This window comes from Numenius arquata, chromosome 7, assembly GCF_964106895.1.
Source record: "Numenius arquata chromosome 7, bNumArq3.hap1.1, whole genome shotgun sequence".
In the NCBI taxonomy this organism is placed as follows: Eukaryota; Metazoa; Chordata; class Aves; order Charadriiformes; family Scolopacidae; genus Numenius; species Numenius arquata.
Genome location: NC_133582.1, coordinates 7,045,501 through 7,060,279, shown reverse-complemented (window position 1 = coordinate 7,060,279; position 14,779 = coordinate 7,045,501). Strand labels below are relative to the sequence as shown.

The 14,779-nt window shown below is 40.9% G+C and overlaps 1 protein-coding gene across 8 annotated transcripts in view; it reads left to right on the top strand.

Annotated features, from left to right (window-relative positions):
- MAP3K7 (mitogen-activated protein kinase kinase kinase 7) overlaps positions 1-8,290 on the top strand; it is a 48,142-nt gene extending 39,852 nt beyond the window's left edge. For 2 of the 8 annotated variants that reach the window (XM_074151175.1, XM_074151172.1), the window contains 3 exons: positions 2,484-2,566; positions 3,114-3,229; positions 5,318-8,290. In XM_074151175.1, coding sequence (XP_074007276.1) covers positions 2,484-2,566; positions 3,114-3,229; positions 5,318-5,498 — 380 coding nt within the window. In that variant the 3' untranslated portion in view covers positions 5,499-8,290. Of the gene's footprint in view, positions 1-99; positions 145-1,606; positions 1,694-2,483; positions 2,567-3,113; positions 3,230-5,317 lie in introns of all 8 variants that reach the window. The other 6 variants (XM_074151174.1, XM_074151173.1, XM_074151177.1 and 3 more) reach the window with 4 other exon arrangements.
- The last annotated feature ends 6,489 nt before the right edge of the window (positions 8,291-14,779 follow it).

Sequence of the window (14,779 nt, the reverse complement as noted above, 5' to 3'; positions counted from 1 at the left end):
TCTAGCACCAGTTTTCGGCTGTACTGTGGTTTGGGGGAATTCAGGGAATAAACATCTTAGAGCATTTTAGTCTTGTGCATTTATATTACGAATGCACAGTTAAAGCTTTCATTGTTCTGACTTCTGGAACGAAATGCTGTGTAGGTGAGTATCAGCTGGAATACATTAATTCTATTTTTTACTGCCTTGTAATTTTGCTTATGCAGAATGTACGTGTGCACACAGTCTTCCTGTTTTTAAATGAACTAACATAAACATGTCTGCAGAAGTGTTGTACTGCTGTAGCATCACTGTTCCTTTGTTATGAAATCAGATTAAGAATTAATAAATTTAATAGTTGAATTCAATTTTAAAAGTCATAATGCGCTCCATTACGAAAAGAACAAATACTGGACTGCATGAAAACAATGAATCCCCAACAATTCCTTTTTAGAATATAAACAAGAATTACATTTTTGTTACCAAAATGTACATGCTGAATCTTGAACTTAGTCTCAAGCTGGTACCTCATAGTGCCTCAAATTCTGAAATCTTTTTCTTGTGATCCGTTTCATCTTTGGCTGATCAGATTCTTTCATTCTTTTCCTGTAACCAACTGCAAAATGGAAGCTCACATGTGGACTGACTCTTGCACAAGCATATATATAATGTACACTGGTATTTTACCAAATATAAGGTGATTCTGTATGTAAAATATGTACTTTCCTGGTTTTTTTTTTCCTTTCCCCTGTTTAAGTGGGAGGGCAACACACTTGTATTTTGCTCCTGTGCTTTCTTCTTTCTGTCCTTGCCTGATGACACTCTACGCCTTGTCACTCATCACTTCCCAAAGCCCTTGCCCACTGCCACAGCCCAACCTGCGCCCTCTTTTGTGTAGCCTGGGCCCTGAGTTGCTTTAGGCAGTGAGCACTTACGGGAATTGCTGCCTCAGGCAGAAGCAAGCTCTTACCCAATCAATAATTCATTGGGAAATGAAAGTTGCTGATCGTATGCCAGCGCAAAGGCAGTTTGTCCCAAGTGTTTGGCCTTTAATGCAGCACAGCACTAGAGCTAAAAATCAGGTCCGTTTTCTGGCCCACAGAAATCCCTCACCTTATACTCAAGTAAATACCACATGTATGGGTTTTTTTCTTCTTAGGTGTATGCAGTCCATGAATAAAGAATTTTTTTTTAATTTCTAAAGAGAAATAATGTTAGGTTTCTGTAAAAGAGGGTACGGTTTTAAGTTACTGAGGCAAAATGATAAAATGAGGACACAGCTGAATCTGGTCAATCACAGGAAAAGTTACAGTGCTGTGACACAGTGATGAAATGCTCAGCAATGTAATCTGAAGTATTTTGCATGTATTGTTGTATTTGAAACATTGCAGTAATTCCTTTGCTGTAGCAGTATTCCATATATGGCAATAGTCTTAATGTAGGGAAGGACTTTTTATATTGTTCTCATTTAAGATACTGTGGTGATTAAGTCTCTGGTTTTAGGGTTGTTTTCTTTTTCTTTTCTTTTTCTTCTTTTTTTTTTTTACCACCTTCCAGTTTCCTTACAAGCATACACTTAACCACTTTTTCTCCATTCCCACTCTCTTATTTCTGTTTCCTTTTGAAGCTGCTCTTGGAGATAGCATAGTCTTTGAGGGCAACACCTTAGTTTCTCTACCACGACTACTCTGTGGCAGGTGCTTTTGGGGTATGGGTAAGCAGCCCCTTTTTTTTCCCACCTACCCTCCTCCATATAATCCTCTAGTAGCTATAATGCAGCTATAAAATCAGTAGTTGCTCCATGTGTCTTTACTCCTATGTCTCTTAAAGCTTAACAGTAACCTTGTGATCCCCAGATTGCGGGCTACCAAAAGATAGGACCAGAAACATGTTAATCTGGAATGAAAACACTAGAGAAATCCAGAGTAACTGCAGTGTAAGAAGAGAGCAGCCAGGCCCAGGAGATAGATTGGTTATTGGGTTCCTTGCTACCCACAAAGTATCTCTGCAGAGCAAAGAAGATGCCCTTAGAGCATGTTGTGAGGAAGATACTTACAGACCTCACTGGGAGTAGGTTTCAAAACTGAGCAGGAGGTTGTGCTTATTTTATTTTGGCAGAGCTGGTTTGCACAGCTTCTAATTTTAAAATCATTAGATGCATGGGCTGGCTGATCCTTCATAAACAAGAATGAAATGGCAATTTTTTTATAACTAGAGAACGTGATTGCAAACTGTATAAAAATAGTATATTTAAAATCTGTATGCTGTTACATGGCTTCTAGAAGTGTAGGATGATAACCTTAATCTTTATTTCTTCTTGATGTGATAGACCATACTTTTGAAGTCCTTAGCTTTATCAGAAAAACAAAATGATTCATCTGCCTTGGGATTGGAACGCTGCTATTTCCATTTGCCTTTCCACATTCAGATTGTGTATTGTGAAATTATTTAGCATTCTTGTTTTTGTCCTGTAAGAACAAAATTAACTCTGAAAATACATTCAGGCTTTCTTGGTGTTGTTACAGAGACCAATGGGTCAGATAACTCCATCCCAATGGCATATCTTACGTTAGATCATCAATTACAGGTAATAAATACATACTTCATTAGATACTTTATCTTGTATTTCATTCTAGTGTGTGAATTTGGGGCTGCAAAGTATAGTGCCACATATTTACCTGTGTTTATATTCTGTATTAACTTTTGACCAAGGCTAAAAAAATACATTATGTAATCTGAGATTGGTTGACTGAGATTTGATCAAGCTATTAAAAACAAACCCTGGGAAACATGATCCTTAAAACCAAATATAAGCTGAGTTTGACTGTCAAAACATTATTTGCTTGAGTGTTACTGAATTCAATTGTATTCACTTAATTTGGGGGGAGTGAAACACTGCTTTGATTTTTGTTCCGTTGTGTTAAGGACAGTATCAAATTAATAATAACTGCAGATTTGAAGTTTGAGTGAACTTTTACATCTGCAGTAACATTTTCCAGGGCATGGGTTAATATTTATTTTTAAAACCTTACTGGTTTTTAAAAGGCGTTATAAATACACTGCAGAGACATTCTAACACACTATATACTAAGATATCAGTTCATTAGTTTTTAACATGTCTGATTTATTTTCAGCCTCTAGCACCGTGCCCAAACTCCAAAGAATCTATGGCTGTGTTTGAACAGCACTGCAAAATGGCACAAGAATATATGAAAGTTCAGACAGAAATTGCGTTGCTGTTGCAGAGGAAGTAAGTGAAACATGTTGAACCTTTTCTGTTCTTCTGTATGTTTCTTTTACCTTAAGTCTATTATATGTGACTATTATTTCTGCCTTTATGAGGGTACCGTTTTATAGGGCATAATTATTTTCCAGACTTAATCTCAGAAATACTGAGCTGCTCAACATAGGTGAGTGATTCAGAGCAGGTAATTGAAAGCTTAAATCAAGGCTCTTCTTCTGAACAAGTCCTGCTTTGAAGTGTGTAGCACATCTGTGTGTGTAACATAATAGTAGTGTTTGTTTGTATCATCTCAAAAGAAAGACCCGAACTTTTGAAGAACCTTGCCATTTTATTTCACACACTCTTCAGTAAAAGATTTTAAATTGTAATACGTAGTTAATCATTTGGATAATGTGTTACAGAATTTGGAGTAATATATCAGTTACTCATTTCACAGTTTTTTATCTTCTGTATCTGACTTTGTCAATCATGTCATTGTCTTATTGGTCTCAGCAGCACACGTCTTGTATTTTTCTAGCAGGGGTTTAGGACCTAGTACCTAAAAGCCATTATGTACCACCTTATCCTTGTTGGGCTAGAAATAATCTCTTTCCTCTTACATCATGTAGACGCGTAAGGGAAGCAACTGCATGTATTGTTGGATTGGGGCCAAAGTTATTGCTGATTCAGAGCTTCAGTTTGCAGTACGTTCTGTTGTGCTCTGCTTCTCAGCATTTCTGTTTCCTGACACTGGGGAGCAGTTCTGAGGGGTCGTTATGTGCTCCCAAGTGCTAGGTTGTCAGTGCTAGACCAAGTAACCGGCTTCTTACCCACTGCTGTCTGAACCACTGCAGGCAAGCGGTTGTTAATGAAGAGCTTGCCTTGGTGTTTGTGGAAGAGCTGATGAGAAAAATGTGTGTATAGACCTCCTGTACATTAGAAATAGCATACAGAACGGGGGGGAAGAGCTAATGTAAGGTCGACCTCTTATCATCTCTTCACTTTTGGCTTAGCGTCCTGAAAACAGTTTTTTTTTCAAGTGCAACGAGAATTTTTAGACTTTGTGAGAAGATACTGAAGCTAGCATGAAGATCTTAATTTCGGTCTGATTTCTGTTCTCCCTAAGGTCAATAAATGATATAAAAATGTGGGTTTGTTTCAAAACTGTTAATTCTGTACCTCTAGTTTCCTACTTTATCTTTCTTTCTAGAGAGTCTGCAGACACATTTCTCCCAAACCGTTCTTTCTTAGATGGAACATAATTGCCCATTGATGTTAAGGCAAAAAAATAGTATTGTGATTGATGAATTTCATGGTGGTTAAGGTAGTTATTAGTTCAACCTTTATAGAATAATTAGATTTTCTTTAGCTGTAATTACAAACCATATGGCAACAATTAATTAACATGAACTGTCTCCTCTACTATTTTGTTGCTAAAATATTGCTGGCAGCTTGCCTTCTTGTCACCTCATAAACAAATAGTAAAACAAACTGCTACATCAGTTTTGCAGGATAATTTATAGCTAGTTTTTCAGTATGTTTGTTCGTCTAAAATTGTCACTGAAAAAACATATTGAACACTTATGGCGTAAATTAAGTGAAATGACAGTTCCAAAAATAATTTGCTTGATTCTGCTTTTCCACTGCTTTAAGAAGTTCGAGTCCAAATAGAAAACAGCATTTCACTAAAAAGTTACCAAAATTATTGCTGTTTTGCATTTTAAGTTGCCTTTTGAGTTTTTAAATGTAAATATTGTTAAGCAAAATTAGAGTTTAATATATTCATGAAATTCTGTATGGATCCTTAGATGTTGTACTGTGACCTGTAGAAAGCCATTATATAAAGGACATTTTTAGAGATTGAGGCGATGGCTTGGAGCTATTTTAAAGTTTTTAAATGTGGATTTGATTTGGAAGATAATTTTTTCCCAGGCTGTATTAAAGAATGTGATTTTCTTTTTTGTCATCGCTTCTTTTTTTTTTTTTTCCACAAAATATCATCAGCCATGAGTTCAGACAGATAATCAAATACTGGTTTGAAACATATGAAGTCATCTATACACAAATAGAAGTAGATTATAAATGACAATTACTTTTTTTTTTTTTCTATTTTAGACAAGAACTAATAGCAGAACTGGACCAGGATGAAAAAGACCAGCAAAACACATCCCGTCTGGTACAAGAACATAAAAAGCTGTTAGATGAAAACAAAAGTCTCTCAACTTACTATCAGCAATGCAAAAAACAATTAGAGGTCATCAGAAATCAGCAACAGAAACGGCCAGGCACATCATGATTTCCTGGGACCTTTCAAATGAAAAATATGCACAGAAAAGACTGATTTAAATTTTTTTTTTATTATTATTATCCCTTATTATGACAACTCCTGAGTGTTAGCTTCTTGGTGTGATCTGTATTTGTCTGCTACACTTAAGATCATTTAATTTTCTTTTTCCTATGGTGGACATCCAGTTCAACAGGTTAATGGAATAAGGTGAGAAAACAATGACTTGAATTAACCAACAGCCCTCAGTTTCAAGCAAGAAGGGTGGCTGTGTGCATGCTCCTTGTGTGAAGGCTACCTAACAAGTGTTAAAGTGGCTGCTAAATTTTACGTAAGATCTTGGGTTTAGTTTTCGGTGTTACCTCCATAAGAGCAAAACAAAAACTTTCCTGTTTAAGAATGGTTTTGTTCCAGTGTCTCATCTCAAACTATTAATATGATGGTTATTTTCAGGACTTAAAACGTGCACCAAGCTGCAGAGGTGATGCTGGCTGACCGGAGTAATTCATAATGCGTTAGTGATGCCTCTTACCTGTAGAAATAGTGTATTTTTTTTTTTCCCACGTACAAAATGGTAGGCAAACTGATGCCAGCATCCTTGGTTCAGTGCTTTGATAGCCCTGCATTTTGACTAATACACTTCTTGTAATCTTGCATTCATAAAATATTTGAAGTAAAAGGCTGTATTTTCTTTACTTTCTTGGGGGGAATGGCATGCAATTTCATCTAGTTACTGGGCAAAAGTTATGAAGGTGATTCACTGGGCAAAGTAGGTCCCTTGTGTAAAAGAGGGAAAGAATGAAAAATGTTCGAAAGTGTGTTTAAAACCTTTAAAGCTTTTCTCCCTGTAGTATCTTTGGAAGGAAATGCAGAAAAAAAAAGAATGCAGAATTTTAAATACTTGGCTCCCTTCATACCACTTCTTGGATTTTATTTTTTTTTCTTCAACTTATTTGCTGAGAAGCATTTACCACAAATGTAAATAAGTTTGTTTTGGATAGGGAGAGAAGGGTTTGGGGAAATGAATTTATTTTAAATAGCAAATTATGAAATGGAGTTGAGTATGCAAATAGCGGAAGCTATTAAGAAAATGAGGGAAATGGCTTAGATCTCCATCAGGAATCTCAGTTATTCCACTCATTTGAACATAGTTCAAAGGAAGTCCATCACAGAATGCCTGCTGCCTTTGCGACTGAAGAATTCCATTTAATGAACTCAAGCAGAATATGTAATGATCAGCGTCATTATCTACCATTATTACATGGGAGAAAAGAACTACTTGTTTACATTGCAGATTGATTATTTAGATTATGAATTATCTTTTAACTGGTACAAAAATGAGGCCCTTCTAGGTATTGTGAGAAATTACTCCTTACATAAGCTCTGGGCTACTCAGTTGTGGGCAGGGTTTTAAGAACACTCTTTTGCAAAAGGGAAATAGAAGATTGAAGTTTAGCTGCTGAGCCCTCAAAATATAAGAGAAGTAATATGAAATTTGACTTATGCTTATTTCAAATGAATAATTATTCATAAGAGCCCATGAGGAGAACTTTGGAAAACATTAAAACCTCACAATAACTTCCTTTGCCTGATAACAAACACTAATACTGTTGTGCTTATCTGTGAACAGCAGAGGTGACAAACATTTTACTGAACGGTGTCATCCTGTCCTCAGAATAAATCTATTGTTGGCAAATCTCTGGGAGTTAAAAACCCTTCCCTCATTTATTTAAATAAAGGAAGGGTTATCATTCCCAAAACCTTAGCAGATAATTTGATTAGTTAGCTGAAACTGATATTGGGATCATCTTAAGGGCACACATATTTATAGCAAAATGTAATTGGCAGAGAAAATAACTGTAGTATTAGGAATAGCACAAGTTATCCAGAGCATTGCTGTTCACGTACATCTGTCCATCTACCAAAATGGACACACTCAGTGACCAGCAGCTTGTTTAACATGTGCTGAAGCATGAAGAAGAGCAGCTTAAACGCTAATGCTCGACTTCAGATGCACGGTGGATAATTACATACACAAAATCGTTTCCCAGGACGCTTCTTACAGTTTGCCTTGTCATAAGAGAGAGAGGCTTGTTATGCTGGTAAATCAGTATTGTATATGAAAAGTCACTTTATGGCAAAGTTGGAATAAGGAAAGTGAACGCAGCGCTAACTTTATGGTACATAATACAAAAGTCTGTTCTAACAGTCGCTTCTGACTTTTCAGGCTTTACATTCAAAAGGGTCTCAGATTGTAAAGGAAGTTCCGTGCTTCCACGCACTGTTGAACTCGGCTCCATTCAATAATTAGGTTATATTGCTCTCGTAACTTACAGAGGGAATTTGGAGTTTGACCTTTCGCCTTCAAATTGTCCCTCCCTCAATTCCACCAAAACTTTAAAAAGTATTTGCTCAGATTTCTGTGAAGTGTTCTGTGTGGCAAAATCTCTGTCATAAAATAACCTGTAAGGGTAGAATAGAGTGGTTTGGGCTAAAAAGAGCTTGAATTTGGGTGACCGTTATTCTTTTCATAAGGCTCTTATTTTAAAGTTGTTTACAAATGTACTTTTATTTTTCTGTTAAACTATCTGGAGTGTTCAGGAATTTTTTTCGTGTACTCTTTTTGTCCAGTTAAAGCTGTTCCTCTAATAATGGGGGTGAAACACCCAGTTTTGTCTGGGCACTGCCTTCTCAGAAAAGGTGACAGGCTCTGCTTTTTGTTACAGTATATGTTCTGTAAGATACCGTGTAACTGAAAGTATATTTCTGTACACTGTGCAGTTCTGCCAAAAAATGCTTTTTTTAGGCTTTTTGGTGGTTTGTTTTTTTTTTTTTCTTCTGATGAGAAGTTGAAGATTGTAATTCAAAACTTGTACATAAAATGGTGAATGATTTCATATGATCCAGGAATGAGCAGTGTGGCTTTCTGCTACAGGGTTTCACTGCGGTGTTAGGAATCTAATTAGTAAAAGCGGAGAGACTTCCACAAACGTGTAGTAATGCCCCAGCGCTTGCCAGGGCATCCTTGATCTCCCATGGAATCCCACACGGGGTGGGGGAATAATCATCGTGCAGTTGTTCCCACCGCCAAGAGAGAATTCTTCTGCCATGAGCTCTTCCCTTCCTGCGTGCAGAAGCAGGGTGTAGGATGAATAGTCCTGCTCGTAACTGAGCATCCAGATATTTTAAGAATGCCACGTCTTTCAGACGGATGTTCCACAAAAAGATAAGCGCTCGTCTTTCGTTGTTCCATTCAGACAAATTCCATCCCCTGGAACTTCTCTGTTTTGTTCCTAGTGGATTTTACTGCTTGGGAGTTCCGTTGCCGTACCACAGACGGAGACAACCCCTTCACTGTTTCCTTGTCTGTGAAGAACACAAAATCGTGCTTCAGATCGGTTCTGAGCTGCTTTGAACGACTCGGCGGTTTCAGGTGCACTGCTCAAACCTGGAGGAGAGTTTGAAAGGATAAGGGCAAAAAAAAGTGCAGCACAGTCCACCCCTCAAAATCCAGATTTCCCTGTGGTGAGCTGCTTGAAGAGGAGGATCTTAGGGAAGTAAGCCTGTGTGTGTGTATACATGCGCACGTATACACACTGCTATGTACGTATGTGTATAGGTGTAGAGAGCCGCATATAGTAAAGCAGAATTGGTAAGTGACTTTTTTATTTCCAAAATCTGAGCTTTCTTGGAGTTAGCTTTTACTTACTTTAAAAACATCACTAGATGAGTGGTGCTCTATAGAGACAGATAAATACAGGTGTGTGTACGTGAGAGGGCATGGGTTATTTCCTGTGCCCGGGTGACCCTGCTCTGCTTCTTGCAGGGACAGTTCAGATCTCCCACCGCACATGGACAGATTTGCTGCAAACGTTTTGACTTTGAACCTCCATCCTGACTCCGGTCGTGGGGGGGGGGGGTGCTTAATGAATGAGCAAAACTGAATTTAGACCATATACTTAAAATTTTTAATCATCAATAAAATACTGTCTTAAAATATTTAAAGAGCCCTGCTAATCCTAGGGCTTCAACCTAAATTGATTAATGAAAAAAAGGGGGTTTATTCATAGCTGGGTGCTTTACACTAAGTAGCTAAAAATTTGAGATGCTCCAAAGGGTGAAATAGGCTTGTGTTCATGTAATTGCACGTGCTTTGTCCTTAACCCCCCTTCTCACTTGGATAAAAGCAGCCCTGCTGCTCTTGTGCTTGGGAGCTGTTGTTCTTTACGGATGGAGAGGGAGGAGCAGCCTGTTGCATTACAAGAAGTTGGAAGTGTATCCAGCTTCAGGAAGGGAGAGGCAGACCTGGAAGCAGGTGGGGGGAAGCCCCTGCCTCCTTGGTGTGAGACCACAGCTCTTCGCCAGTGCTGTGGGAGGTGGGGGGTGACAGCGTGCACCCCAACTGCAGATTCTGAGCAGCTCTGTCTTCCCTCAGGCCTCTCCCTGTCCTTTAGCAGTGTCCCTGCACACGTATGAATCTGCTAACGCTGACATGCTGACTGGTGGAAACACAACGGTCTTCCTCATTCCTGGCCACGCTTTTTCTTCCCACTGGTGTTGAAGGGGAGGAGAGGCTGTGGAGCAGCTGCACGTGGGCTGCTTTCCTCTGGTATTTAGGCAGAGGACCAAGGAGTGACTTGCATTCACATACCTTATGGGCTCAGCACATGGGATGGGTCACGATTTTAGCTTGCAGCAGAAAGTTAGGAAAAAAAAATCCCTAGTTGTAGGAGATTTGAAGATCATATGATGAGGTGGATGCACCCAAGAGCTCTGTCTGGGTCTGTTCCTCTCCTTTTTCATAAGGCTTTTTCATGTTTCCTTCTCCTGTAGGGCCACCTTTGGGCAATGTGCAAGGCCACCATGACTGTCTTGGTAGCTCCTGTGGTGTGAAAATAGGGGTGGCCAAAAAGCTGCTTAAGGAAAGGAGTAGAGCTGTTTGCACTGAGACTTTTATTGCTGGTGTCAATATAATATACATCTAAGACTACCCTGACTCCCTCCCAAAAACAGGCAAAGTTACAAAGATTAGGTGAAGAGAGAGAAAAGATTGTCCTGTCGTCTAAGGATGTCTGTATTTGCCAAGCCACTGCCGCAGAACTGTTCCTGTGAACGTCTTTGTTCTCCAAGGCCTGTGCCCATCGCTGGAGGACTCCTCAAACAGCTGTCTCCAAAGAGTTAAACCTGGTACGTGCAAATCAGACTCTTATTAAAAGTTTCTTACATCATCGTTAGCAATATGGCTAGAGCACAGCCGGGAATTGTTCCTGAGGTAGGAGGTGAAGCTAATTTGGCTCGTCCTCTCAGGGTTGCCGGGGGTCTGTCCACAGGGATGCTGGGCACGAACGCCTTCTGGGTCAGGAGAGGGTTCAGATAGGACCAAAGAGGCAGCACAAGGAGTCATTTTGGCCGGTGCAGCTGTTCCTTACATCAGAGCAGAGTGACCTGGCTGCCTGCTGGTTGTCATCAGAGGTCTTCAGCCACCACTCCAGGTGTCATAGAATGTGTTGTGTTGGAAGCGACCTTTAGTCCACCCCCCCCCCTGCAGTAAGCAGGGACATCTTCAACTAGATCAGATTGCTCAGGGGCTCGTCAGGCCTGACCTTGAATGTGTCCAGGAATGGGGCCTCCACCACCTCTTTGGGCAACCTGTTCCAGTGTCTCACCACCCTTGAGTGGTCCTTGAGTGCTGGCAGATGCCACAGCTGTAGTAAAGTGTGAGGTTTAGGGTGATCTTTTCACGCTCATCACAAACACTAGGTACCAAGAGATGGCTGAGGAAGGATTTATTTGGTTTGTAAGGGGGAGGGAAAACACTAAGGGTGTGAGGGTCACTGAGCACATTGTATCCCACCTCTCTGGACCACAGAAACACACCGGTAGCTTTGGCACAAGCCCTCCTCTGAGTGTGCTACCAAAGGAACCAGGTGGTGAAGTAAGTGGTGCAGTGGAGGCTTCCATGGTTGCCTTCCTGAGTGCTCTGACTTGAAAGCGCGGACCCGAGAGGAACAAAGAGGCCAAAGCTCTGCCAATGCAGCTGGGGGTCTGAGTTTGGCTGGCTTATTGCTTACTTTGCAGAGTACGGCATGACCCCCAAAAAGTGCTGTCGGTCAAACTGGGTTTTCAATCTCAGCTGCTTTAATTCTGTGGTTTTAGGACCACATAACTTGCACCTCCTGGGCAAATCCTCAGCTTCCACTGGCTTTGAGCAGGTACAGCTGAAAGGGCTATTCCTTTCCAGGAGTGGAAGGAGCCAGCGTACTCATGTGAGAGCTACCAGCAGCAGCAACTTCTTTTCTCCAAGTCAGTGACTTGAGCAAGGTGGAGGGACAGATGAATCTGCCCCTCCAGAAAGCATGACTTTTTACCTAGTTGCTGCTGGAGCAGGACCTCAGGCTAAGAACTTGGTCTTTTTTTAATATACTCCTATTGTGATAAATCATGAAAGGTCCAAAAAGGGATGAACATTAAGAATCTAAGAGTTTTAATTGTCTGAGAGCTCAGATTTTGGGAGGTTTTTTTTATCTTCCTCCCCTAGAAGAGGAGCCAGCTGATACAAACAATTGCACAGAGCTTTTCTGTATTCTGTTCAGCTCCTACAAATTTAGTCTGTGCCGATAAGGCTCATGTACAAAAATTAGACAGTTGCTGAAGTCGTAAAATCTAATTACAAAGAAGATGGCTCTAGAGAAGTTTAGCCTTTACTTGATTTATTTGGGAGCACATTTTGTAACAGTGAAGTGAGTAATTTTCAGAAGGTCCTTAGTTGGGACAAGATCAGGTGTTGATGTTACAAGTTTTTAAGCAGTGCTGTGTCTTCGTTTGCCTGAGCAGTTACTTCTGGTCTGGATATTGAGGTTGCTGGGGGAAAGCGGAGCTTTGGGTTCAAAGAAGTACCTTTCTGAAATCAAACAAAATGCTGAAATCTCAAAAATTTGCAAGAAAAATGAAGGAGAGTGCCAGTGCGGAAAATGAGTTTGCAGTCAGTTTGGCATGTTAATCCTGATGTCTAAAACTGTCTGGTCAGGGGAAGAGGGAAGGTGTTGCTAAAAATTAGAGTTTTCCAACTCTGTTGGTCTGAGAGGCTGTTAATCTTCCAGCGAACCGTGCCCAGCTGAGACCCTTTCGCTGTCACAGCTACAGACGGTACCATGCCACTGCCTGCTCTTTGCAAAGCTCTTTATTTCCCGAGACAGTACAGTCCTTGATCGGTAACAGAGCATGCAGGGGTAGGAAGTGGGGTACGTTCTCCCACATTTCCCAGGACATTCTCACTAATATCACAGCAGCAGCTGCACTGGCAGAGTTTCTTACCAATGGTTTATAGTGATAAGCAACTTGCTGCTTAAGGTTTCTTCATTTAAATTGGCCTCTTGCACCAGAAGACTGCATTTCTCATAATTACTTTTTTCCCCCCTCTCCCCAAAGAAAACATATTACAATCAATTATAAGGTAATCTGGAAATCAATACTTTAAAAATCTGAGGTTTAGATCACTCTTTAAAACAAAAGGACTGTCCATACTGGCATCATCTGTAGTAGCCGTCTGTCAGCTGGTGCTGCCAGGTCCCAAGAGCCCTTTTCGCTTGCAGGATGAATGAGCTGAATGTTTTAGAAATTGCTTGAAAGAAGTTTAAAAATGCTGACTGACTGTGTTCTGGTTCAGTGTCCCTCCTGCTGTGTAACGGACAAGTGTGCAGTAGCTCTAAAATACGCTTTAAATACCGAAGCGTTCAGGCGAGGCATTTATTCATCTGTATTCAAGCCACCACAGCCGCGCTCTGCGTTGTGAAGATACTTTTTGCAAGATCATCACAACTGATTTCTCGAACCTCGATGCTATCAACTCCATTGTCTGCGCTGCCGTCTGGCCTGAGCGTGTCAGGAGAAGAAAAGTGGGCACCTCCACGAGCCAGTCAAAAATGGAACACAGCATCAGCGTTCCCGCAGTCAGCTGCATAACAAAATATTGCTGTACAGTATGGCAAGGAATCGCAGGCCGCGCTCTTCACTTACCAACTTGGCATAAATACAAATCCCTTAAGAATCAGACGATGAACACTAAGCACTTTGAGCTCTCCTGAACCTTTATGATCCAGCGTCTGGTGTTTATTTGGACTAATGTTCCCCCGTGGTATCTGCTCAGACCTAATCGTTGCTGTGTGAGTGATGGTAATGCACTAACGTTGGCTCCCCTTTCTTTCAGGCACAGCAGAGTTCAAAAAATTTCAACGTGATTATAAGTAAGCCCTGACTCTGGGGATCTTTTTTGCTTTGTTTTGAAGAGATGAGGAAAAGAAAATGTACAGGGTTTTCTTTATTTTCAAGAGCTGAGCATGCTTGTCAGGGTTTGGAAAGCCTACCCCAGTGTATCTAGGACAGCAGCGAATGGAAGAAGTTCCTGTTGCTGTGAGCTTGAAGATATGAAGCCTTCTCTGTAACAAGGATAAGGGTCATAGTCCAGTTTTGGGCCACCTACCACAAAAAAGACATTGAGGTGCTGAAGCATGTCCAGAGAAGGGCAACGAAGCTGGTGAGGGGTCTTATGAGGAGAGTCTGAGGGAGCTGGGGTTGTTCAGCCTGGAGAAAAGGAGGCTGAGGGGAGACCTTCTCGCTCTCCACAACTCCCTGAAAGGAGGGTGTAGCCAGGGGGGGTCGGTCTCTTCTCCCAAGTCACAGGTGACAGGACAAGAGGAAATGGCCTCAAGTTGCTCCAGGGGAGGTTCAGATTGGATATCGGGAAAAATTTTTACACTGCAAGGGTTATTAAGCCTTGGAATGGGCTGCCCAGGGAAGTGGTTGAGGCACCATCCCTGGAGGTGTTTAAAAGACGGGTTGACATGGTGCTTAGTGACATGGTTTAGTGATGGTTTTTATCAGGGTTAGGTTGATGGTTGGACTAGATTATTTTAAAGGTCCCTTCCAACCTGGACAATCCTATGATTCTATAGAGGGATGATGCTGTCTTGACTAAGTATATGGCTGTTCTTCCCATACTGACCATTTTCTCTGAGCTTGGTCTTGGAGCAGGTAACTGGAGGCGTGGTAGGAGTATTCACAAAGATGCTTTCTCCCACTTGCTTTACAAGTAAGGGAGATGTGTTCCTCCACAGTAATTCAAGGTGCGAGCATGAATTTAGGCTCCTAACTGATACAGAATGTATATCTCTGCCTTGCGAGTCAGCATCCCCATAGACTGCGTAGGTGGATCTGGGAGAGATTACTCTCAGATGCCTGAAGTTTAGCATTTGCGAATATCCCAGTAACTCCCCATTTGTCAGCATCTGCCAACG